We start from the raw sequence: 23,780 nt of genomic DNA on the forward strand, positions 1-23,780 counted from the left end.
TGACTGGAAGTAAAGTGGACCAGTATCACACCAGAATGGTTTGGTTATGTGTGGCTGCAGCTGTGCTGTAGTTATTCAAAGCAACTGCCTCTACACTACCTACTAATGTTTGATGACTTTAAGCAGCAAAAAATTTGTAAACATGCTCGTAAAACAGTGGTATATTCTTTCAGGTTTTGAATGATAAATATTTATAATATTTCAGAAAAAATTCAAGCATTCATAAATTGTTCTCTTCTTTTAATTTTCACTGTATATATAATTTTATATTTATATAAAATATAAGTACTGTGCAAAAGTTTTAGGCAGGTGTGAAAAAATGTGAAGAAAGAATGCTTTAAAAATAGACATTTTAATAGTTTATTCTTATCAGTTAACAAGCAAAGTAAATGAACAGAAGAGAAATCCAGATCAAATCAGTAATTGGTGTGACCACTCTTTGGCTACAAAACAGCATCAATTCTTCTGGAGAGCTAACCACAGGTCTTCTGTGGATGTAGGCTCAAGTCCTTCTGTCTCTTCATGTAAATCTAGACAAAGAATTGATGAAATTGATGATCATTAGCACCTGCTTGGTATAATTTGTTAATCATACAACTGACTTTTTGCAAACTGTGCAAGTGTAAGAATTGATTCTGGTTTGAAGCCAAAAGGTAGTTCTTTTTGCTTCCTTTGCATTTTGTAAATTGATAAAAATAAACAATTAAAATATATATTTTTTAAAGCTTCACACCTGCCTACAACTAATATATACACTACCCAATATTAAATGTGTATGCATACAGGTGAAGTTATTAAGAGACACTTTGGAGGCCTGGAAGAAGGAGGTGGAGAAAAAGCCTCCCTCCATGTCAGTGGATGATGCGTATGAAGTGCTGAATCTTCCCATAGGGCAGGGCCAGTATGTATTTTCTCTTTATTCCACTTAATTTTTCTCCTTTCCTTTTTCGTTAATTTCATTAACAATTGGCCCTTACATATTTTACCATTATTATACCATTTTATTGCATTACTATAAATTCAATAAATAAATATATTTTTTACATATAAATGTTTTTTTTTCTTCCTGAAGGTTATTAGAATTAAAGGTATTATAATATTAGAATTAATGGTAAACCAGTGGTTGATTAACTGTTGATTAATGGGTGTTGGCTTGCCTATGTGTCATTAACAGGCATGAGGAGAGCAAAATCAGGAAAGCATATTTTCGATTGGCTCAAAAATACCATCCAGACAAGAATCCAGATGGCAGGGTAGGTGCACACATACATATGCTTGTTTTAGAAATATTTGTTAATGGATTATTTTGAAAATGTGTGTGTTAACATATTCTCCTGCTAGAGACTATTAGATAGAAATTATTTTAGTAGTAGAGGTAGCCATAGTAACTGTGTGGTAACTACATGGATATCTGTATGTATACAGGACACATTTGAAAAGGTGAACAAGGCATATGAGTTTCTGTGCTCTAAATCTGCAAGAATCATAGACAGACCTGATCCTGAAAACATCATCCTTATCCTCAAGGCCCAGAGCATCCTCTTCAACCGCCACAAACAAGGTGCATCTACAAGACCTAGAGTGAAAACCTGTACAGACTTTAATTTATTTAGATCCTTTCTTTAATCACTATTTTAGTCTGTAACATACTGTATATCAGCTTGCAATGTAAATTTGAAAATAAAGAGTAATTTAGACTAGCTGCCTCAAAGTTACTTTTCTTTACATTTCCAGATTGCACTCATTGATATAGATCACAAGCATGCGATGCTGCTTTTGTTGTCAAGTACATGACAACAAAATGGGACAACAGACTCTATTATCTTTTCTCTGTGCCATATTGACACAGAGAGAGACGGCTGCTTTTATAGTTTATTTTAAATACTTGAAATACAATTACCCAAACACAGTCAGGTCCATAATATTAATAGTTATTGTTATTTTAACTACTTTAGCAACTACATATTAGATGAGTCCAACATATTAGAGTCCAATAAAATTATGAATATAACCTCAAAGTGCAGACTTATTTATTTAAAAGCAACCAATCTGAACTTAGATAATAATAAATAAAAAAAAACATAAAACAAAAAGGCAGTAACCTTCATTGTTTACTGAATTTGGATTTAACTACCCTTAAATTACAGCCCAAAATTTTAGGTCATGTTTATTACTTTATGAATTAATTGACTATTATTTACTTTATGACTTCACATACATGCAAGCTAAATACTTTGAGCAACGTACATGTACTGCATGGTTAGGTTGAAGATAGAAATGGACAAAATTATTCTTCACAGGATCTTGAGTTTTAATGATATTAAATGAGACATCTGTCTCTTTTCAGAACTGGAGCCATATAAATATGCAGGTTACCCCATGCTTATTAAAACCATTACCATGGAGACCAGCGATAAGCAGCTTTTCTCCAAAGCATCTCCACTCTTGCCAGCAGCATCTGAGCTCACCTTTCATACAGTCAACTGCTCAGCACTCAATGCTGAGGAACTGCGGCGAGAAAATGGCATTGAGGTCAGAGACCAAAAAAAAAGTTTTTTGAAAATTTATTACTATTTTCGAATGAATTAAATATAAAAGGTTTGCAGGGGCATGGTGTCTGCCAAAGTTAAAATAATAGCTATGCCTTTCCTTTTAGGTCTTGCATGAGGCACTGTCTCGCTGCGTGGCTGTGCTTACCGCTTCCAGCAAATTAGAGGACATGGCAGTACAGGTATGAGGCACTGGTCCAAGCTCAGTTAAAGTGTTGAAATGTTAAGTAAAATTGAAGATATAAGATGTCGTCATACAGTTTCATAAGTGTCAAAAGACCTTCTATGTACATAAGTATGAAATTTACTGACTAGGCATAACAATATTGTTCCACATGCTGTTTGTAGAAAGACTTAGCAGAGATTTATGAAGTTGTGTGTTGGTTTCCAGGTGTGTGGTCACATCTGTAGGTGCTACAGTGTTGCTGCTCAGTTTGAGGAGTGCAGAGAGAAAATCATCGAGCTTCCAAACATCATCAGAGATGTTTGTCACATACTTTACTATAGCAAGGTGAGTAAACACATCTCTTTTTTTTGGTGTTTATCTGCCTTTTTCAATCCCATCTCATACCAAAACTGCTCTTGATCCGTATTTGAATGAGTTGGCCGTCATCCTGGTCAGTGGAGTCATTGGAGCTTTGTTTGTCTCCAATGTCTACAGCTTTACCTCGTTCTTATGAACCAGTGTTTTTGAAATTTTAAGGATGGAACTAACCTGATGCTCACTGTATCTCTCTGCCACTAAGGCCAGACTTGAAACCTTCTTTTCCTCACTCAAAACCTTTTTTGCCACTCTTTTGGCATGGTCAATAGTCATTATTTGAATTCAATACTTTTGAGGTACTACTAGCACTCTTTGCTTGTCCTACTGGAAGAGAATATTGATGACAGTAGCAGCGTGGGTTTTTTGTTTGTTTGTTTTTGCTTTTTTAACTTTTCCTTACTCCTCCTTACTTTTCCTCAAAGACATTTGGTTTAGGTGATGACCTAATCAGAACTTAATTAAGTAGAATGAGGTGTACCTGTGTTGTGTGTTGGAATCCACCAGATACTGGAATGGAATGGCTGCCATACATGTAGAGATGCTGATTTAAGAAAATAAATATACATATATACAGGTGCATGTCAAAAAATTAGCTTTTTTTCTTTTAATTTAGATAATTATGGCTCACAACTCATGAAAAATTAAAAATCCAGTATTTATTAGAATATTACAACATTTCATAAGATAATCAAATAAGTGATTTAGAATACAGAAAAGTCAAACTTCTTTGAAAAGTAAAGTATGTTTATTTATGCACTTAATATTTGGTTGGAACTCTTTTTGCTCATATTACTGCCTCAGTGTGTTGTGGCATGGAGGCGATCAGCTGTGGCACTGCTGAGGTGTAATGGAAGCCCAGGTTGCTTTGATAGCGGCCTTCAGCTCATCTCTATCGCGGGGTCCAGTGTTTCTCATCTTTCTCTTAACAATACCCCATAGATTCTTTATAGGTTTTAGGTCAGGTCATTTAGCACAGTTACACACAGTAATACCAGTTCCAATTAGTTTTGGGATTGTGGGCACTGTGGCCATATCCTGCTGAAAAAGGAAACTGACATCTCCATAAAGCTTGTCAGCAGATGGAAGCATGAAGTGCTCTAAAATCTCTTGGTAGATGTTTGCATTGACGTAGGATTTAATAATATACAGTGGACCAACACCAGCAGCCACTCCAAATCATCACTGATTGTAGACACTTCACATTGGACTTCAAGCAGCTTGGATTCTGTTCCTCTCCTCTCTTTTTTTAGGTTCTGAGACCTTGATTTCCAAATGAAATGCAAAATTTGCTTTCATCTGAAAAGAGGTCATTAGACCACTGATTAATGCTCCACTTCTTCTTCTCCTTAGCCCAGGTAAGACACTTCTGATATTGTCTCTGGTTCAGGAGTGGTTTGACACTAGGAATGAGACACTTGTATCCCATTTCCTGGTCTGTGTGTGGTGGCTCTCGATGCACTGACTCCAGCCTCACTCCACTCCTTGTGAAGCTCACCCACATTCATGAATCAGGTTTGCTTGAAATCTTATCAAGGCTACGGTCATCCTTGTTGCTTGTGCACCTTTTCTTACCACACTTCAGTGAATGTCTTCTGGACAGTCGTCAAGTCAGCAGTCTTCCCCATGATTGTGGTAGTGTGTACTGAACCTGACTGGGAGTTTTGTAGTATTTATACTGCATAAAAAGTGGAAATTAAATATTTTAAAAATTGGAAAAACGCCTTTTCATTTTTTTTGAGCTGCAGGCCACAATTATCAAATTTAAAATAAAAAAACGCTTGGAAAATTTTAGTTTACATGTAATGAGTCATACTTTTCATTTTCCATAATATAATTTTTTGAGATGCACTTGTATGTGTACATACATTGCTCAAAAAAATTAAAGGAACACTTGGAAAACACATCAGATCTCAATGGGGAAAAATATCATGCTGGATATCTGTACTGATATGGACTGGGTAATGTGTTAGGAATGAAAGGATGCCACATCGTTTGATGGAAATGAAAATTATCAACCTACAGATGGCTGAAAATGAAAAAATGATGCAGCAGGCTAGTCCATTATGTTTAAATTCCATTGCTGCAACTCAAAATGGTACTCAGTAGTTTGTATGGCCCCCATGTGTTTGTATGCATGTCTGACAATGTCGGGGCATGCTCCTAATGAAACAAAGGATGGTGTCCTGGGTTATTTCCTCCCATATCTGGACCAGGGCATCATTGAGTTTCTCGACAGACTGAGGTGCAACCTGCTGTCAGATGGACCGAAGCATATTGTCCAAGAGGTGCTTTTACTGGATTTAGGTCAAGCGAATGTGGGGGCCATTCAATGGTATCAATTCCTTCATCCTCCAGGAAGTGCCTACATACTCTCACCTCATGAGGCTGGGCATTGTCATGTACCAGGAGGAACCCAGGACCCACTGCACCAGCGTAGGGTCTGACAATGGGTCCAGAGATTTCATCCCAATACCTAATGGCAGTCTGGGTGCCATTGTCTAGCCTGTAGTGGTTTGTATGTCCCTCCATGGATATGCCTCCCCAGACCATCACTGTCCCACTACCATACCAGTCATGCCAAACAATGTTACAGGCGGCATAACGTTTTCCACAGCTTCTCCAAACCCTTTCACGTCACATGTGCCCAGTGGCAGACCTGTAAGTTCTGGTGTTCAGTGACTCCACGGTGCCAGGCAGTGAGCATGGGGCCCATTAGAGGACATTGGGCCCTCAGGCCACCCTCATGAAGTCTGTTTATGATTGTTTGGTCATTTTGTTGGACTCTGGCAGTGCTCATCCTTGCACAAAGGAGCAGATACCGGTCCTGCTGATGGGTTAAGGACCTTCTACGGCCCTGTCCAGCTTTCCTTGTGTAACTGCCTGTCTCCTAGAATCTCCTCCATGTTCTTTGCTGGGAGACACAGCAAATCTTCTGGCAATGCCATGTATTGAGGTGCCATCCTGGAGGAGTTGAACTGCCTGTGCAACCTGTGTAGGGTCCAGGTATCACCTCATGCTACCAGTAGTGACACTGACCCTAGCCAAATGCAAAACTAGTGAAAAACTGAGTAGGAAAACCGTTCCTATTTTGGGGGTTGTCTCATTGTTGCCCATCTAGTACACCTGTTGTTAATTTCATTAACACCAAAGCAGCTAAAACTGATTAACAACCCCCTCTTCCCAGGAATATCCCAGGAATTTAACTGACTTGAGATTTTATATATATATATATATATATATATATATATATATATATATATATATATATATATATATATATATATATATATATATACGCACATACATACACACTGCCTTGCAAAAGTATTCACCCCCCTTGGCATTTTTCATGTTTTGTTGCCTCACAACCTGGAAATAAAATGGATTGTTTGAAGGTTTGCATCATTTCATTTACAGAACATGCCTACAGCTTTGAAGATATGATTTATTTATTTATTTTTTCTCTTGTGAAGCAAACAACAAATAGGACAAAATAACAGAAAACTTCAGCGTGCATAACTATTCACCCCCCTAAAGTCAGTACTTTGTAGAGCCACCTTTTGCGGCAATTACAGCTGCAAGTCGCTTTGGATAAGTCTCTATGAGCTTTCCACATCTTGCCACTGGGATTTTTGCCCATTCCTCAAGGCAAAACTGCTCTAGCTTCTTCATGTTGGATGGTTTCTGGTTGTGAACAGCAATCTTCAAGTCTGACCAAAGATTCTAAATTGGATTGAGGTCTGGGCTTTGACTAGGCCATTCCAACACATTTAAATGTTTCCCCTTAAATCACTCGAGTGTAGCTTTAGCAGTATGCTTCGGGTCATTGCCCTGCTGGAAGGTGAACCTCCATCCCAGTCTCAAATCACAGGCAGACTGAAACAGGTTTTTCTCAAGAATATCCCTGTATTTAGCACCATCCATCTTTCCCTCAACTCGGATCAGTTTCCCAGTCCCTGCTGCTGAAAAACATCCCCACAGCATGATGCTGCCACCACCATGTTTCACTGTGGGGATGGTGTTCTTGGGGTGATGGGATGTGTTGGGTTTGCACCAGACATAGCGTTTTCCTTGGTGGCCAAAAAGTTCAATTTTAGTCTCATCTGACCAGAGGACCTTCCTCCATACATATGGGGAGTTGCCCACATGTCTTTTGGCGAACTCAAAACGTGCCTTCTTATTTTTAACACTAAGTAATGGCTTTTTTCTGCCCACTCTTCCATAAAGCCCAGCTCTATGGAGTGTACGGCTTATTGTGATCCCATGCACAGATACACCAGTCTCTGCTGTGGAACTCTGCAGCTCCTTCAGGGTTACCTTTGGTCTCTGTGCTGCCTCTCTAATTAATGCCCTCCTTGCCCGGTCTGTGAGTTTTGGTGGGCGGCCCTCTCTTGGCAGGTTTGTTGTGGTACCATGTTCTTTCCATTTGAAGATGATGGATTTGATGGTGCTCCGGGGGATCATCAAACATTTGGATTTTTTTTTTTATAACCCAACCCTGACTTGTACTTCCCAACAACTTTGTCCCTGACTTGTTTGGAGAGTTCCTTGGTCTTCATGGTGTGACGCCTCTTGCTTAGTGGCGTTGCAGCCTCTGGGGCCTTTCAGAAAAGGTGTGTTTATACTGACAGATCATATGACACTTAGACTGCACACAGGTGGACTTCATTTCACTAATTATGTGACTTCTGAAGGTAATTGGTTGCACTAGAACTTTTGAGGGGATTCATAGCAAAGGCGGTGAATACATATGCACATGCCAATTTTCCAGATTTTTAATTTTTAAAAATTCTTTTTTATATATATTTTTCTCATTTCACTTCACCAACTTTTAATTTTGTGCAAATCCATCACATAAAATTCAGATTAGAAAAAACCTTTAAATTACAGGTTATAATGTAACAAAACATGAAAAATGCCAAGGGGGGGGGGATACTTTTGCAAGGAACTTTATATTTATATATATATATATAATGTGTGGGTGTGTGTGTGTCGAACATTAATAATCCAAAAGGTTATTAAAGTCTCCTTCTCTCACAGGTTCTTCCTCGTCTAGCCTCGCTAGCTGTGGAGTGTGTGAGTGCATTCTCTGTGGACTTCTTTCTCCAGACGCGTGTGTATCAGGCTGGTGCACTCTGGCCACTGCTGCTCAACCTGTTCTGTTATGACTTCACGCTCGAAGAAAGTGGGGTCCAGGCTAGCCAGGAGACCAACCAGCAGCATGTGGCCAACAATCTGGCCAAACTCAGTCTGCTAGCTCTAGCCTGCCTTGGAGGCTATGGAACTGTAGCAGAGGTTGATGGGAATGGGACCAATCAGAATGGGTGTGGGCTAAAGGAACCTCCAGAGAACCCTGCAGTCAGGAAAAGTCTGGCAGCCATGCTTACACCATACATTGCCCATAAACTAGGCACCAAACCACCTGCTGAGGTGAGAACAACGGAAATTGAAGCCAAAAATGCGTCTGTTTTTTTTGCCTGACAAAAGCCTGTTATTTTGTTCTGTATCTGCATGATTGTATGCATTATGACACTGTTGCATGCTAAGAGGATTGGCTAACTGTAAAGTCAGTATTTCTCATGATCAGATGTAGCTTAGTAAGAAAAATATTTAATCTTGAAGTTGTACTTCTTTGGCTGTGCTTTTTCTCATGCATTGTGTAGATTTTGATATAACATGGTGCTGGTTTGAAACATATTTTGTCATATGTACTAGTATTTCATGGATTCCAAAATAAATACATTTCTGTGACCATATTGCAGGGGTGACGAACCGTATCCACAAAGGGCCGGTGTAGGTGCAGGTTTTCATTACAACCGAGCAGAAGCCACACCTGATTCCACCTGTTTAATCAACTGATCTTGGCTTTCAGTAGACTCAGGTGTGGCTTCTGCTCGGTTGGAATAAAAACCTGCACCCACACTGGCCCTTTCTTTATACAGTTTGACACCCCTGCCATATTGTATATCAAAATATAGTAAAAGTATCGAAATATTGAGCATGTGCTGAATTGTGGGTAATTGTTGATTGTAGGTGCTAAAGTTGGTCAATTGCAACTCGGAGACCCCATATCTAATATGGAACAATGGAACCAGAGCTGAGCTCCTTGAGTTTCTTGAGGCTCAGCAAGAAGGAAATATAAAGAGGGTATGAAAAAAGGCTCATCTTTCTTATATGATTTGTGGGGCATATCGAATGTCTTGCTTAGTAATAACCTGCCCTGCTCTCAATATCACACATGGTTTAATTTATAAATGACTTCAGCACTGTTGACCCTGCATTGCTTGTATACAGTTGTAAGCTGTAAATCTTCAATTCCACCAACCCTCAGGTGTGCACTCAGTCTGCTGAGCTCTTCTCCATATGTCTCTGTGTTATAGGGTGAATGTGACAAAAGCTTTGGAGCAGAGTTTGTCTTCAGTGAGCACAATAAAGAGCTCATTGTGGGAGAGATTTTTGTTCGTGTTTATAATGAGCAGCCTACCTTTCCTCTGGAGGTGAGAAACATTTATTAATACATTATTGAACCATATGTTGTTTTTGGTTTAGAGCACCTCTACAAAGGTCTGGTGTTGAAACTACAAACTGCAGTGATGAAAATTATTTAATTTACAATGACCTTTCAAAATTATTGGGTTTTGATCTTTTGAAACTCATACATGTGGATGTGTTTGATGCTTAAATGCAGCTGATTATGCGTCAATTCAGAGTTGTTTCTGCATTTTTTAAAAATGAGCAAAATCTGTAAAATAGATGTTGGGCAAGAAGTTTAGAACAGATATTGGAAAAAAACCTTTGCAAATTTCCTTGCAAACAATCAGTGACCATAATTACAGTCATGACCACATGGCACATATCTGCAGTATTATTTCCAAATGAAATGTGTCTTAATATGTACATAGTCAAGATCTTAGGGAATAATGTATGTTTTGACATTACATTACAGATTGTAACAAATGATGTTTGGTGAAATGTAATACACTTAATTGTGCTGATATAATTTATGTCTCACTGTATAAAGAAATTTATGTTCATTTTATGTAAATTGGTAAATTCAACTTGGAACACAAAATACTATACAATACTGTACTATACTATAACAGTTCACAGTGTTTTTCATGATTCAAATTATTCAGCATCCCTATATGGGCATATCAAAATGTGCTGATTTTGTGCAATCTGTCATCTCAAGAGTCTGAAAAACAGACCCAGTTCTAAATATGCTTCTTTGTCTGTCTCTCTGCCTGTCTCAGTATCCAAAGGTGTTTGCGGGAAGTCTTCTCGATTATGTGGGTTCTCAGGCACAGTACCTTCACACCCTGCTAGCTATGACACAGACAAATAAAGTGGAGTCACAGCAACATGCACAAAGACTACATCGGGCTGAGATGGCTTTGGAAGCACTGTGCAATGTTATCAAGAACAACCCAGGTAACTCTTATAAAAAGATTATAGAGGTTAATGAATCTATTCCTAGTTACTGTTAATGGCATAAGAAGCACTGGTCCCAAGTTACATTTAAACAGTGATTAGTTTTTCTATTAAAAATCACTTCATGTCTACCTTAAAATGTCTTAATTTATCATTACTGCTCTTTTACAGGCTCTGAAACAGAATGCATTGGCCATTTTAAACTGCTGTTTTCCCTGCTCAGAGTCCATGGGGCTGGGAAAGTTCAGCAGCTAGTCCTGGAGGTACTTTTAATTATGCAATATATGCACAAACACCCAGTAATATGGGTGAATATGATGCAATGTATACATGATGCAATGTATGGGTGTAGTCACATGAGCAGAGGTTGTTAGAGTTTTTCCACGCTATGAATCTAATTGTCTAATTAGACATTATTTGTTTCCATCTCAGGTTGTGAACACAGTGACTTCAAACCAGGAATGTGTCAGCAACATAGCTGAGTCTCAGGTGTTGGCCAATCTGCTATTGTTGCTGCACTCATTACCATCCAGTAAGCCAGCCTTCTTGAATAAATCTGATTCATTTTTGATTACTGACTGATTGATTTAAACAGCACTCTAGCTAGTGTTCAAATAGCAGCATCTCATCATTTTTTAAAAAAAAAAAAATGGGTTGGCTATTTAAAATAGCTGATTTTTTTTGCTCATGTCTCTGTTCTACTTGCACAGGCAGGCAGCTTGTCCTGGAGACTCTGCATGCCCTCATGTCTAATACCAAAATTGTCAAAGAGGCAATGGCCAAAGGTAATGCTGTTCCTGTTTACCTGAAACACTGTATTGTTGTCTACATATCTAAATAAATATCCTTTATGGCTCCTGGGTGGTGCAATAGAAAAGCATTTCCTTATCACCCAGAGATTAAGTGGAATCCTGATGAAGCTTAAGGTATCACAAAAGAGCACATTTGGCTGTGCTCTCAGGACAGTGTGGCATACTGTGTCTCCCCTATAAATCACAGTTACACTAGCCTATCAAATGAGTGTGTGAACTCATACATGTGGAAGCACATTCTTCGAGTGTGTTGCCTCCTGACATTGTATAAGCTACAGTTTCTTTGGAGGAAGCATGTGATGGTCTTTGCCTGCCCTGGTTGGTGGATGCCATGTTAAAGGGGAAGCTCTGGGAATTGGCCTTTACTAAATTTGGGAAAAATATGGGAGACAGACAGACAGACAAAAAAAACTTTACTGTATGCAGCTCCAGAACCTGCACTCAGGCTGCTGTTTTCATTTTACAGGTGCACTGATCTACCTGTTGGATCTGTTCTGTAATTCCACCCACCCTCAGGTACGCACACAGACAGCTGAGCTCTTCTCCAAAATGACTTCAGACAAGCTTGTGGGCCCCAAGGTAAGAGTCCAGTCAAGGTAAGACTAGTGTGAAGAGTTTAGCATTTACACACAGCTCTAAATGCATTTGTTTAGCCTAAACAATATATGAAAGTTTCTGAAAAATAGATCAACCACAAATGTAGACCCCAAACAATCTAATTGTGGAATAAACTTATAGAAATGAGTGTCTGTAACCCAAATGTAATAAATATACTTTTTGCTACTGCATTGTCATTTTTATTTTTCTCGATTATCAGAAGTAACATTTAGCACAATTCTTGCGTAAATTAGGACAAAAAACAATCAGTTAGAGACGAGTAAAATGTTCTAAATAGTACTGTATGGTACTGTAGGTTTGAGAATGTGAATTGTTTATATTGTTGTTTTTATTCTAGGGATTTCCTTTTCTTAAGAAACACAGTTTTTTATCTTCCAAGTTTCATGCATAATGTGAATGCATAATGTAGTGATATTAAAGTTTACTCTGTGGCAAAAACAAATTATCATTTTTTTAAGGTTTGATGCAGTTGGGTAAATACAGCTTTAGTACCATTATAGGAAAGTTTTATTCTGTTTATTAAATCTAAAGGCTCATTTCTGTTTTTGATTTGTATTCTTTCCTTCCTGTCACAGGTGCGTCTGATACTGATGCGTTTTCTGCCAGGTGTCTTTATGGATGCCATGCGAGACAACGCTGAAGCTGCTGTACATATCTTTGAGGGAACTCATGAAAACCCAGAACTGATTTGGAATGACGCATCACGAGAGACTGTCTCCACCACCGTCAGGGAAATGATGCTTGAGTAAGTGACTTCTTCATTCAAATTCATATTCATTACATGCACTCACACACATGCAGTGTATATTACACAAGCCTGTTTATTGTGTGGCATAGTCTGTTATATGGTGGGTGGTCAAATTGCTCAACAGTGTAATGGAAATTGAATAAATAAATAAATAAATAAATAAGCTAATTGAATACAGGAGACAATGGGCCTCATTATCATTTAATGAAGTTGTGTGTATACGCCGATTAGGCATAACATTAAGATGAAGTGAATAACACTGATTGTCTCCTCATCATGGCACCTGTTAGTGGGTGGGATATATTAGGCAGCAAGTGAACATTTTGAACTCAGAGTTGATGTGTTAGACGCAGGAAAAATGGGCAAGAGTAAGGATTTGAGTGAGTCTGACAAGGGCCAAATTGTGATGGCTAGACGACTGGATCAGAGCATCTCTAAAATTGCAGCTCTTGTGGGGTGTTTCCAGTATGCAGTGGTCAGTATCTATCAAAAGTGGTCCAAGGAAGGAACAGTGGTGAACCAGCAACAGGGTCAAGGCTCACTGATGCATGTAGGGAGCGAAAGCACAAAGCAAAAATGGTTCAGGAATGGTTTAATGAGCACAACAAGGAGTTTGAGGTGTTGATTCGGCCTTCAGATTCTCCAGATCTGTGGGATGTGCTGGACAAACAAGTCCGATCCATGGAGGCCTCACCTCGCAACTACAATAATTATTTACACTAAAAAGATCTGCTGCTAACATCTTGGTGCCAGATACCACAGCACACCTTCAGGGATCTAGTGGAGTCCATGCCTGGACGGGTCAGGGCTGTTTTGGCAGCAAAAGCGGGACCAACACAATAGTAGGCAGGTGGTCATAATGATATGATTGGTCAGTGTCTATTTTAGCTCAAAGCTGATTGAAAATTGCAGTCAGACAAAGTTTAATTAATGCTAATTTTATTCATATGTCTACCCATGTCAGGAAATCACACATAGCTTACCAAGCATAATAACATCATTTATAATCACATATCTATATTTAGTGACACCCACAAAACTCCATGAAAGGCAAAGCTCACAAAAAAGCTAAGGATTACAGCAACCTTGTATCCAATACTTCTTGTATCCAGATGTTGTATGCAGATTTTGTTTGCTGTCTTGCCTGTGATTTGAAGCTTTCTTATAAGACAGCTGAAATGAAACCATAGACAATATATGACCTCATTTGTTCTATTTTATGTACTTGTTTTTCAAGTCATTGATATAAAATGAAGAGTTTCACTAAATGCTCATTAAATTAGTGTGTGCTCAAAATAAATACACTTTATCTTGACAGCATAATCTACACATAAAATTGCTGTAATTACTCATCATAAAATTGCAGAAAATGATCAATGGAGGTTCACATTTGTAAATTTGCACACCTAATTTTTTGTGTATGCTCCTACCATTGGTTTACAAATAAATTTGTTCACATTCAACTTGGTGAATGTTGCCTAATGTGTATTATTTTTATTACTATTAAACATGCAGTTTATAAGCTTTGTAGTTTATCAGAAAATTTCCTCAATGTCCTTTCCCAAAATACTTTTTTAGCAATGGTTTTTTCTTTATTTTCAGCAACTTTTTTTTTTCCCCCCAGACATTTCAAGCTGCAGAAGGATAACCCAGATGTCAACTGGAAGGTGAAATAAGCAATAGTGTTTCTTTTGTTTTAACTTAGGAGAGTAAATAAAAATTAATTAGCTGTGTTTGTGTGTGTTTGTGTAGCTTCCTGAAGACTTTATGATATCATATGCAGCTGGGCAGGGTGAGCTGGAAGTAGGTGGAGTGTTTCTGCGCATCTTCATTGCTCAGCCAGGCTGGGTGCTGCGCAAGCCGCGAGATTTCTTGGTCTCCCTGCTTGATGCCCTCACTGAGCTGCTGGAGAAGAACCACCCCAACGTGAGTCTGCGCACTAAACATAGCATTATCTTGATTTAAAATAACAATATTTTTCCCTTCTTTACCACTCTTTGCATCTTGTGTCTCAGGATGAGGCGTTAGAGACAGCCACCACAGCCGCTGTGTGCTTGTTCAGTACACAGACTCAGTTGGCTGATCAGGTTCCACCTCTTGGTCACCTGCCTCGAATCTTAGCAGCCCTCAACCACAAGAACAACGCTGTTCCTAAAAGCGCCATCCGGCTCATCCATGTCCTCTCAGAGAATGAGGTACACTTACAGACAGGATCCCAGGATCCAACAAAGCTTTCTGTCTGTTTTCTAAATGTTTTGCTACATGATCTATCATTTCATCTGTAATGCCATAGCAGCCACCTAGCTTCACCCTAGCATCCATTTACAATACCATAATAACCATCTAGCAACATGCTAGCATCTAGCTGGGATATCATAATAACAAGCTAGCAACATCATATTAACCATTTAGGTCATAAAGGTTAACCATTAGAAATACCCTAGCAATCATCTGGATAACCACAGTAACCAAGTGGAATATGATAGCAACTACCTAGCAACAATCTAGCTCAATCTACCAGTTTGAAATGACGCAAGACTTTTGGTAGAGGTCTGTTTTGAAAATGGATGTCGGCAGGTGTCTCGCTCTAAATAAATGTTAATTTATTAAAATAAATGTTGTGTCCACACTATTTTTGAAGCCATGTTGCTGCTGCTGCTTTTCTTCCGGTGTCCTCAACCTGTTGACTTGCTCTCTCATTGGCTGGAGGTCATAGCTACAATTGACACTACGTGATGTCGAGTCGGTCGACCATCCCAGATATTTAACATGCCAGATATCTGGATTTTGTCTGCGAGGTGTCAGCGATGCGTCAGCGAGCCTCTTTGATGCATCGTTGAGTAGTTCACATACAAAGATTGCCGAGCGCTGATCACCCACTGATTTTCCCACGATCACAGCCCGATCTGTTGGCGAGCTCGTTAATTTGCAAATCAGGCATAACATTATGACCACCTGCCTAATAATGTGTTGGTTCCCCTTTTACTGCCAAAACAGCCCTGACCTTTCAAGGCATGAACTCCACTAGATCCCTGAAGCTGTGCTGTGGTATCTGGCACCAAGATGTTTATCCTTTAAGTTCTGTAAGTTGTGCGGTAGGGCCTACATGGATCGGAATTGTTTGTCCAGCACATTTCACAGATGCTCGATTGGATTGAGATTTGGGGAATTTGGAGGCCAAGTCAAAACATCAAACTTTTTGTGCATATATCTGAACCATTCCTGAACCATTTTTGCTTTGTGGTACAGCACATTATCCTGCTGAAAGAGGCCACAGCCATCAGGGAATACTGTTTCCATGAAAGGGTGTACATGGTCTGCAACAATGCTTAGGTAGGTGGTACGTGTCAAAGTAACATCCACATGGATGGGAGGAGGACCCAAGGTTTCCCAGCAGAACATTGGCCAAAGCATGACACTGCCTCTGCCGGCTTGCCTTCTTCCCATAGTGTATCCTGGTGTAGTGTGTTCCCCTGGTAAGCGACGCACATGTACCCGGCCATCCACGTGATTGAAAATATGATTCATCAGACAAGGCCACTTTCTTCCATTGCACTGTGGTACAATTCTGATGCTCACATTCTGCTTATTGTTGCCGCCTTCGCCGATGCTGTTCTTTACTTGGACCACTTTTAATAGATACTGACCCATTGCAGAGTTGGAGCACCCCACAAGAGCTGCAGTTTTGGAGATGCTCTGATCCAGTCTTCTAGCCATCACAAATTTGGCCCTTGTCAAACCTGGTCAAATCCTTAAGCTTGCCCATTTTTACTCCTTCTAAACACATCGACTTTGATTACAAAATCTTGACTTGCTGCCTAATGCATCCCATCCACTAACAGGTGCCATGATGAGATAGTGTTATTCACTTCACATGTTGGTAATGTTATGCCTGATCGGTATATATACCATTGACCATCCACAAAAACAGCAAGACCACATTAGTTCTGAAACAACATCCTATGGCCTTGTATTGACAATAGAGGCAGAATGAATGCTGAGGCATAGCAATATTATCCACTCAAATTCAGTCAAATGCTTTAAAACTTACTGAAATGCACTTTAATGTGGCGAAAACAGTGATTTGTCACATGCTTTGGTTAAGTCATTAAACTACTGATCGGAAGGTTGTGTTCAAATCCCACAATCACCATGCTGCCACTGTTGGGCCCTTGAGCAAGGTTCTTAAACCTCAAATGCTTATTTGTATAAAATTAGATAAATGTAACACTGGATAAGATCCTCTGCTAAATGACAAATGAAATTGCAATGGCCAAGTCAGTCACCTGACCTGAATCCAATTAAGCATGCATTTTGCTTGCCAAAAGCATTAGGCCCCAGCACCAAGCAAGAACTGATTAAAGCTACAGTAAAATCAGAAACCCAGAATCATTCACTGCAAAGAATTTTTTATTTATTCATGAACAAATTGTTAATTCACTTTTGGTCACTTAAAAATGGGGATCCTGCAGTTCCAACAACGTTCACTCAATTTTGATGTGCATATGTGAACCCACTCTCTACAGTTATGTGTGCGCTCCATGGCAGCTTTGGAGACCATTGGGCCATTGATGTGTGGGATGAAGGTCAGGCCTGATATGGCAGGATTAGCATGTGAAGCCCTCAACCGCATGTTCCAGCGAGAGCAAACTGACCTAGTTGCGCAGGTAACACACTCAATTTCTGTCTCTCTCAATCACCTTAAAATGCAGTGATTATAGGGAGTCACTGATTCAACAACATTTTTTACACCTGCACACAGATATATAGGGCTTTTACTTCACTATGAGCTCCTCTTGCATTTAGAAAGTTATAGGGCACTTATAAAGTGCACTCAAGTGATAAAACTTTTTTTTTTTTTACTTGTTTGTTTAACAAATGAGATGAAAGGGCAACAAGAAAAAAATATATAACATCTATAAACTTATGTACTCTCTCTCTCTCTCCCTCTCTCTCTCTCTCTCTCTCCCTCTCTCTCTCTCTCTCTCTCTCTCTCTCTCTATATATATATATATATATATATATATATATATATATATATATATATATATATATATATATATATATATATATATGTGTGTGTGTGTACATTTATTTATATATATATATATATATGTGTGTGTGTGTGTACATTTATATAGTTATATCTATGTTTATAAATTTTGTGTGTGTTGTATGCAGGCTCTTAGAGTAGAACTGGTACCATACTTACTGAAGCTTTTAGAGGGAGTGGGATTAGAGACTGTGGACAACCCTTCAGCAACCAAAGCCCAAATAGTTAAAGCACTTAAATCCATGACTCGCAGTCTACAGTTTGGAGAACAGGTGAAGTCAAACACACACACACACACACACAACGATGCAGAATTAATAAATATACTTATACAAATAAATAATTGAAGTAAGATTGTATTGTGAGAAGAGCCTTAAGCACAACCTGGAAACAAAGAAAGCATCTTCAAAGGTCTAATATGAAGCTGCTCACTCACATCTATTGACTATGTACAGGCATTGTAACACAGCATCATGCTGTCATATTCCTTCAGCATGTTCACTATATTCACAAACCATAAACATGCTTATTATTATGGTACATACAGTAGTATTTCTCATTATATGGTTCTAAACTTGCTGCAACAGGCTTACAGTGTATTTATGTATGTTAGGGACAGAAACTGTAAAATTGAAATAACTCTTGAATAACAAAGTGTTTTAAATTGACGAGCATTTCTCCTTCATTTACTTGAGAGAAGATGGCTTTATATGGCAGCAGATGGCAGAAGTAATATTGTAGAACGTTTATATTCATATACATGAATATTCATTGATTAGTATTTTGTCAATTAAAGTCAAGCTATTAACTTGGCTTTAATTAGTTGTAGACAACACTGAAAGACTCTGTGGTGAGACACAAAATGTGAGCTTGTATTGTTGCAGGTGAATGAAATCCTTTCTCGATCCACCGTGTGGAGTGCCTTCAAAGATCAGAAGCATGATCTCTTCATCTCTGAATCACAGACTGCAGGCTTTCTGTCAGGTATAAAGTCCACACAAACTTACTGGTTGAAACCACATGACAAACATACAGGGTCTTAATTTTCTATATACACTATATTGCCAAAAGTTTTGGGACAAATCATTGAATTCAGGTGTTCTAATCACTTCCATGGCCACAGGTTTATGAAATCCAGCACCTAGGTATACAGACTGCTTCTACAAACATTTGAGAAAGAATGGGTTGCTATCAGGCACTCAGTGAATTCAAGAGTGGTACAGTGATAGGTTGCCACCTGTGTAATGTCCATTTATGAAATTTCCTCACTACTAAATATTCCCTGGTCAACTGATTGTTATAATATCACTAAGTGGAAGCAATTGGGAATAACAACAACTCTTCCATGAAGTGATAGGCCAGGTAAAATCACAGAGATGGTGTTAGAATTTTCGGGTTCACTTGGAGAAGAATCCTGAGTTGCGCTGCTGCCGTCACCTTTACTGATATCAGGGAAGCTTTTGCCAAAGAACCACACAGAGACAGTGATTGAATACCAAAACTCTTCGAAATTTACTGAGATAAACAGGGAGTATTTATACAGAAAAAAGGTATAACCTTCATTATTATCTATAGGTAAACAAAAGACGTCAGCAGAAACAGACATGGTGGATGACGTGTTCACTGGCAGTTTTGTGAGCTTACTATGAAAAGATACGGAAGACGGAACTGTCACTGAGTGTCTGTGTTCAGCACATTTTCTCAAAACATAACAGAAAGAATTTCTAGGACAAAACAAAGGAAATCACAGTAATAAGATGTGGTCATAAACAAATGGCCAGAGTCAGCCCAGGACAGAGTGTGCCAAGATATACTCAGAATATATCAATGCCCTATGCACGGGACCTGTGCATGCTCTTAAGGAGCATCAAAGACAGCCTCACTGCCAACTGGGCCATCCCACAGTCCCAACCTCACACAACAGTCACCGTTTAAGGCCGCGCATGCCAGAGGTCAGAGGGTGGTCATGTCCAGCAAGAAGCAAGACCTACTTTGTTTTATTGAGTGGAACTGCTCCATAAGGGTTGTTGTCTAGGGTGCATACGGATTGCCTACACTACAGAAATGTACTGAAAAATACATGGTAACAACAGAGAGGCCAAATGATGATGACAGCGACTGGTACAATGGGATACAAAAATCCAATAGCATTGTGCATTATGAATGAGTCTGACAATTTGCAAGCAATTTCTAAAAAAAAAAAAAAAAAAAAGCACAGGCCGAATTTCTCACCACGCTGCTGCTGAGGCATGAGTCTACATGCACAGGAGCATAAGGCCCCTACTTAGTGTATAATAAACATTTTCTAAGCAGTGGTCTAGTCTATAAGGATCACAGTGTGAGCAAGTTTAAGAATGACCAAAGAGTCTAGAAAACCAGTGTCTAGGCATGTTAACAGTCCTAGTCTTAGTCGGATTATCAGACAGGTGTAAAAGCTAATACATAAGTTTCCTATATGTGTATGTGAAAAGGTGAGGCCCCCTAAGAGCTGCTTGATTGCTGAGTTTCTCCTTTCTCTGAAGAATCTTGTTGAAGTGAGTAGAGATGAGGCTTTTTCTTGTACTGCATCACCTGGGAGAAAACCCGTGACTTGGCTGCTCTATGAGTAGAGGGAGAGAGGCAGAGACATTATCATACATAATGTTTAATTTTTCAATTAGTGTTTGAGTATAATCGCCGACAATCACCTCCAGGTTACCTGAAAAGAAAACACCAGGATTACTGTTAATCCAAAGGGTTGAAATTGGCCTGCCCTTAGTTATCTCAAAGGGAGATAGTTGTGATTTTGAATTGTGATTTTAAATACAAATTTCACAAAGAACTTTTACCCTGAATGATAGCTATAGCACAAATCAAACATGCATTGAGTAGCAATTTGGCAGTTCAGATACATTTAGAATACAAAATTGTTTGTTTATATTACTAATTACCCCTCTTCGTGTGGCATGTGAAAAAAACACTGAACTGGTGCACGAGAAATGGCAAAACAGAACAGGGGAGTTTAATGTGGCACAGATGGCAGTCTGTCCTTGTCTAAGGGCAAACAGTACTCAAATGATCTAAACAAAAGTTGTTGCTTCAGCTGAAAGAAAAGGAATAGAGTGAGCTTTGTGTACAACAACATTAGGCAAAGAACAGACTGAATACCCACATAAGTTGGTATTATCATTGGGTTTAGAGCACAAGCCATCTACAAATATGTGTGCCCCACATTCCAACGGATGTTGTGACAGATCTGCACGCAATGATGACAATTCTAAAATCTTAGCCAGACAGTCGTGTTGCGGCTAGCCATCAGTCACCTGTTCCTCAGAACAAGAGCGCACGAGGTGGTGGAGCAGGACAGCTGGGCTATTTTGGGCCATTACAGGTTTGATAATGAGATTTTGTGTGGCACAAAGGATAACTTTCATAGCCTGAACTACGTTGTGCTGTCATATGTTGTGTCTGAATATTATTGAGAATTTTGACTACCTGATGTGTTGCATGTAGTGTAAGTGGGTGTGAAAGAACTCTTTCAGCATCTGAGACCAGCAGAGCAGAGGCAGCAACTGAATGCAAACATGCAAGCATAACTTGGACCAAAGTTATGAGACATTTACATAGATTGCTACTGGATGATAAACACCACCGTGCACTTGAGCCAAGACTCACGTGGCCATGCCCCCATCCTCGGTGACATAGAGATGAAATGGAATGTTGTAGTCAGGAAAGAGCTGGAGCAGGGATTGTTTGAGGTTAATAGAACGAGTTCGTCATTTCTTTAGTCCATTCCACATTATTCGGCATGTCTCCGAGACAGCACTGGTGCAACACTTTGTCATAGTGTGAACAGTCCAGTATGTACTGATGGCAGAAATTAATGTTTTTGAGCAGATGGGCCTCCATTATGACTCTCAGGTGATCAGAGAGAGTCCTTGTAAAATGAGAAACCCCAGATACTGCACTAGAGGCTTGCAGAATTGGAGTTTAGAAGGCGAGGCCTTGAAACCACACTGGGCCAGGTGTGAAGAGAACAGTGAGCCTCTTCTACAGCAGTCCCCGTAAGCAAAATGTCATCTGCATATTTCAGTAGAGAATTTAGAATTTTGTGAGTTTACTATGAAAAGGCCTATCTAAGATACGGAAGACGGAACTGTCACTGAGTGTGTTCAGCACGTTCTCAAAACATAACAGAAAGAATTTCTAGGACAAAACAAAGGATATCACGGTAATAAGATGAGGTCATAAACAAATGGTAACACACTCAGCCAAGGGCCAGAGTCAGCCCAGGATAGAGAGTGCCGAGATATACTCAGAATACATCAGCCAGGTTGGCATATACTGAGTCAGCAACTTTCTGCAGTCAGTAGCTACAGACCTCCAAACTTCATCTGGCCTTCAGATTAGCTCAGGAACAGTGTGTAGAGAGCTTCATGGAATGGGTTTTCATGGCCAAGCAGCTGCATCCTTACATCACCAAGTACAATGCAAAGCATTGGATGTAGTGGTATAAAGCATGCCCCCAATGGAAGCCTGTAAGTTGCAAGGTTGGACCCAATGGATTGGACTTGTTTGTTCAGCACATGGAGGAGAAGGTGAAGCTGAAGAAGAAGAAGAAGAAGCCAGCATCCTACAGATGTTTAGTCAGATTGGGGAAGCTAGGCATCAACCGTAAGCAAGGGAAAGAGCTGGAGGAGAGCCCTATTCATCCTTTAGCCATACCTATGCAGCAGGATCCAACGGATGACTCAGCAGGTTAATTTGAAGAAGAGCTCTGGGTTTACTTTTATTTATAAGCAGTGCTTTTTAGCTCATTTAACTCCCAAAAGGGGCAACACTAGCCCACTCTTTCAAGTTCAAGATCATGTTCCATGCGTAGGTGTGTGTGTGCATGTGCGCACATATGTGCGCATTTTAAGCTCTGTCATCCTTTGTATCATGGAGCTATTGGGGTATGAGCAGTACGAAGGGTAAAACGAAGCCCCAGGATTTAGTACCAGCAGTTAAGGACTGTCTACATGATTGTTAGGACATTCTTTATGTATTGCGCTGTACCTACTCTCTCTTACTGAAAACTTCTGGCTGATGTCACCCCCCCGTCTGGGACAAAATGGCTATCAGCCTTCTTTTTGGCACATCAGTCTGCAGAACAAATAAGAGAGAAAAGTAAAGAGAATACAGCGGTCCCCCACAAAAAAAACAAAAAACTTTTTACCTAGTAAAAAGCCTGCTTGCACAGTGCCATAACCTGGACTGGATCATGTGCTTCATTTTTGCAAGGTCAGTCAGTGGGCTGGTAACACCTGAAAAATTAGATAGAAGACTTTGGTACAAACATTGATAATATACAGCCTACCCCAGGAACTGGCTTACCCCTTCTTTTGGTCTTGGGTCTCAGGTAGGCCACAATCACTGCTTTCTTATCAATTTGGGGACATACCTGCCTATGGCCCCAGTGGCAGCCCATGTGCCGTAGTTCAACCTGTCGGGTGAGACTCACAGCAAATCCAAAGAAATCACCAATCACAAAGGTCTAAAGACAGCTCTCAGATGTTGTAAATGGCACTTGTAGTCATTACTATAAATTCTTATAAGATCTCTGAATGCATGGAAAAAATTTCTTATTTAGATGTATTATTATCAGATTCGAAAACTAGCAGTAATTCTAAACTGCATGCATCATCCATGATTTCAGTTTCTCAGCCCTGCTAAAATCTGCGTAAATTATTTATTTAAATTATATAAAACAGCTGCAATTAGCACAAACCACTTGTCTTTGCTTGTTTCTTCTTGCTACCTGTTCCTCTCTATGCTGTCTTTTTCTTCCTTTCTTATTCCCCTTCAGGTGTGTCCACTCCTTCTCTCCTGGCTGCCAGTAGTCCACTGCGGAGTGGGCTCTAGGGAGCTTTCCCTATAGTCCTCTCTTTAACTTTTACACAGGTAGACTTTCCCTTCCATGCTCACAGCATCTCTTTCCCTTTTTCTTTGTTTAATTAGCCTTTTCAGTTTCTGCTTCATTGGTCTGTCCAGGCATCTAGCCATA

General features: G+C 39.5%; 1 protein-coding gene across 5 annotated transcripts in view; it reads left to right on the top strand.

The window, feature by feature from the left end:
• Positions 1–23,780, top strand: part of LOC131343903 (dnaJ homolog subfamily C member 13-like) — a 126,755-nt gene that overhangs the window by 97,301 nt on the left and 5,674 nt on the right. For 4 of the 5 annotated variants that reach the window (XM_058375762.1, XM_058375766.1, XM_058375768.1 and 1 more), the window contains 21 exons: positions 786–901; positions 1,175–1,253; positions 1,426–1,561; positions 2,348–2,532; positions 2,657–2,731; positions 2,941–3,060; positions 8,134–8,523; positions 9,127–9,240; positions 9,474–9,590; positions 10,347–10,524; positions 10,696–10,787; positions 10,957–11,056; positions 11,235–11,309; positions 11,803–11,915; positions 12,530–12,699; positions 14,327–14,369; positions 14,455–14,628; positions 14,718–14,897; positions 17,229–17,369; positions 17,884–18,027; positions 18,640–18,739. In XM_058375762.1, coding sequence (XP_058231745.1) covers positions 786–901; positions 1,175–1,253; positions 1,426–1,561; positions 2,348–2,532; positions 2,657–2,731; positions 2,941–3,060; positions 8,134–8,523; positions 9,127–9,240; positions 9,474–9,590; positions 10,347–10,524; positions 10,696–10,787; positions 10,957–11,056; positions 11,235–11,309; positions 11,803–11,915; positions 12,530–12,699; positions 14,327–14,369; positions 14,455–14,628; positions 14,718–14,897; positions 17,229–17,369; positions 17,884–18,027; positions 18,640–18,739 — 2,842 coding nt within the window. Of the gene's footprint in view, positions 1–785; positions 902–1,174; positions 1,254–1,425; positions 1,562–2,347; positions 2,533–2,656; positions 2,732–2,940; positions 3,061–8,133; positions 8,524–9,126; positions 9,241–9,473; positions 9,591–10,346; positions 10,525–10,695; positions 10,788–10,956; positions 11,057–11,234; positions 11,310–11,802; positions 11,916–12,529; positions 12,700–14,326; positions 14,370–14,454; positions 14,629–14,717; positions 14,898–17,228; positions 17,370–17,883; positions 18,028–18,639; positions 18,740–23,582; positions 23,678–23,780 lie in introns of all 5 variants that reach the window. The other variant, XM_058375767.1, reaches the window with a different exon arrangement.

The sequence above is a fragment of the Hemibagrus wyckioides genome, linkage group LG23 (genome assembly GCF_019097595.1).
Source record: "Hemibagrus wyckioides isolate EC202008001 linkage group LG23, SWU_Hwy_1.0, whole genome shotgun sequence".
Classification (NCBI taxonomy): Eukaryota; Metazoa; Chordata; class Actinopteri; order Siluriformes; family Bagridae; genus Hemibagrus; species Hemibagrus wyckioides.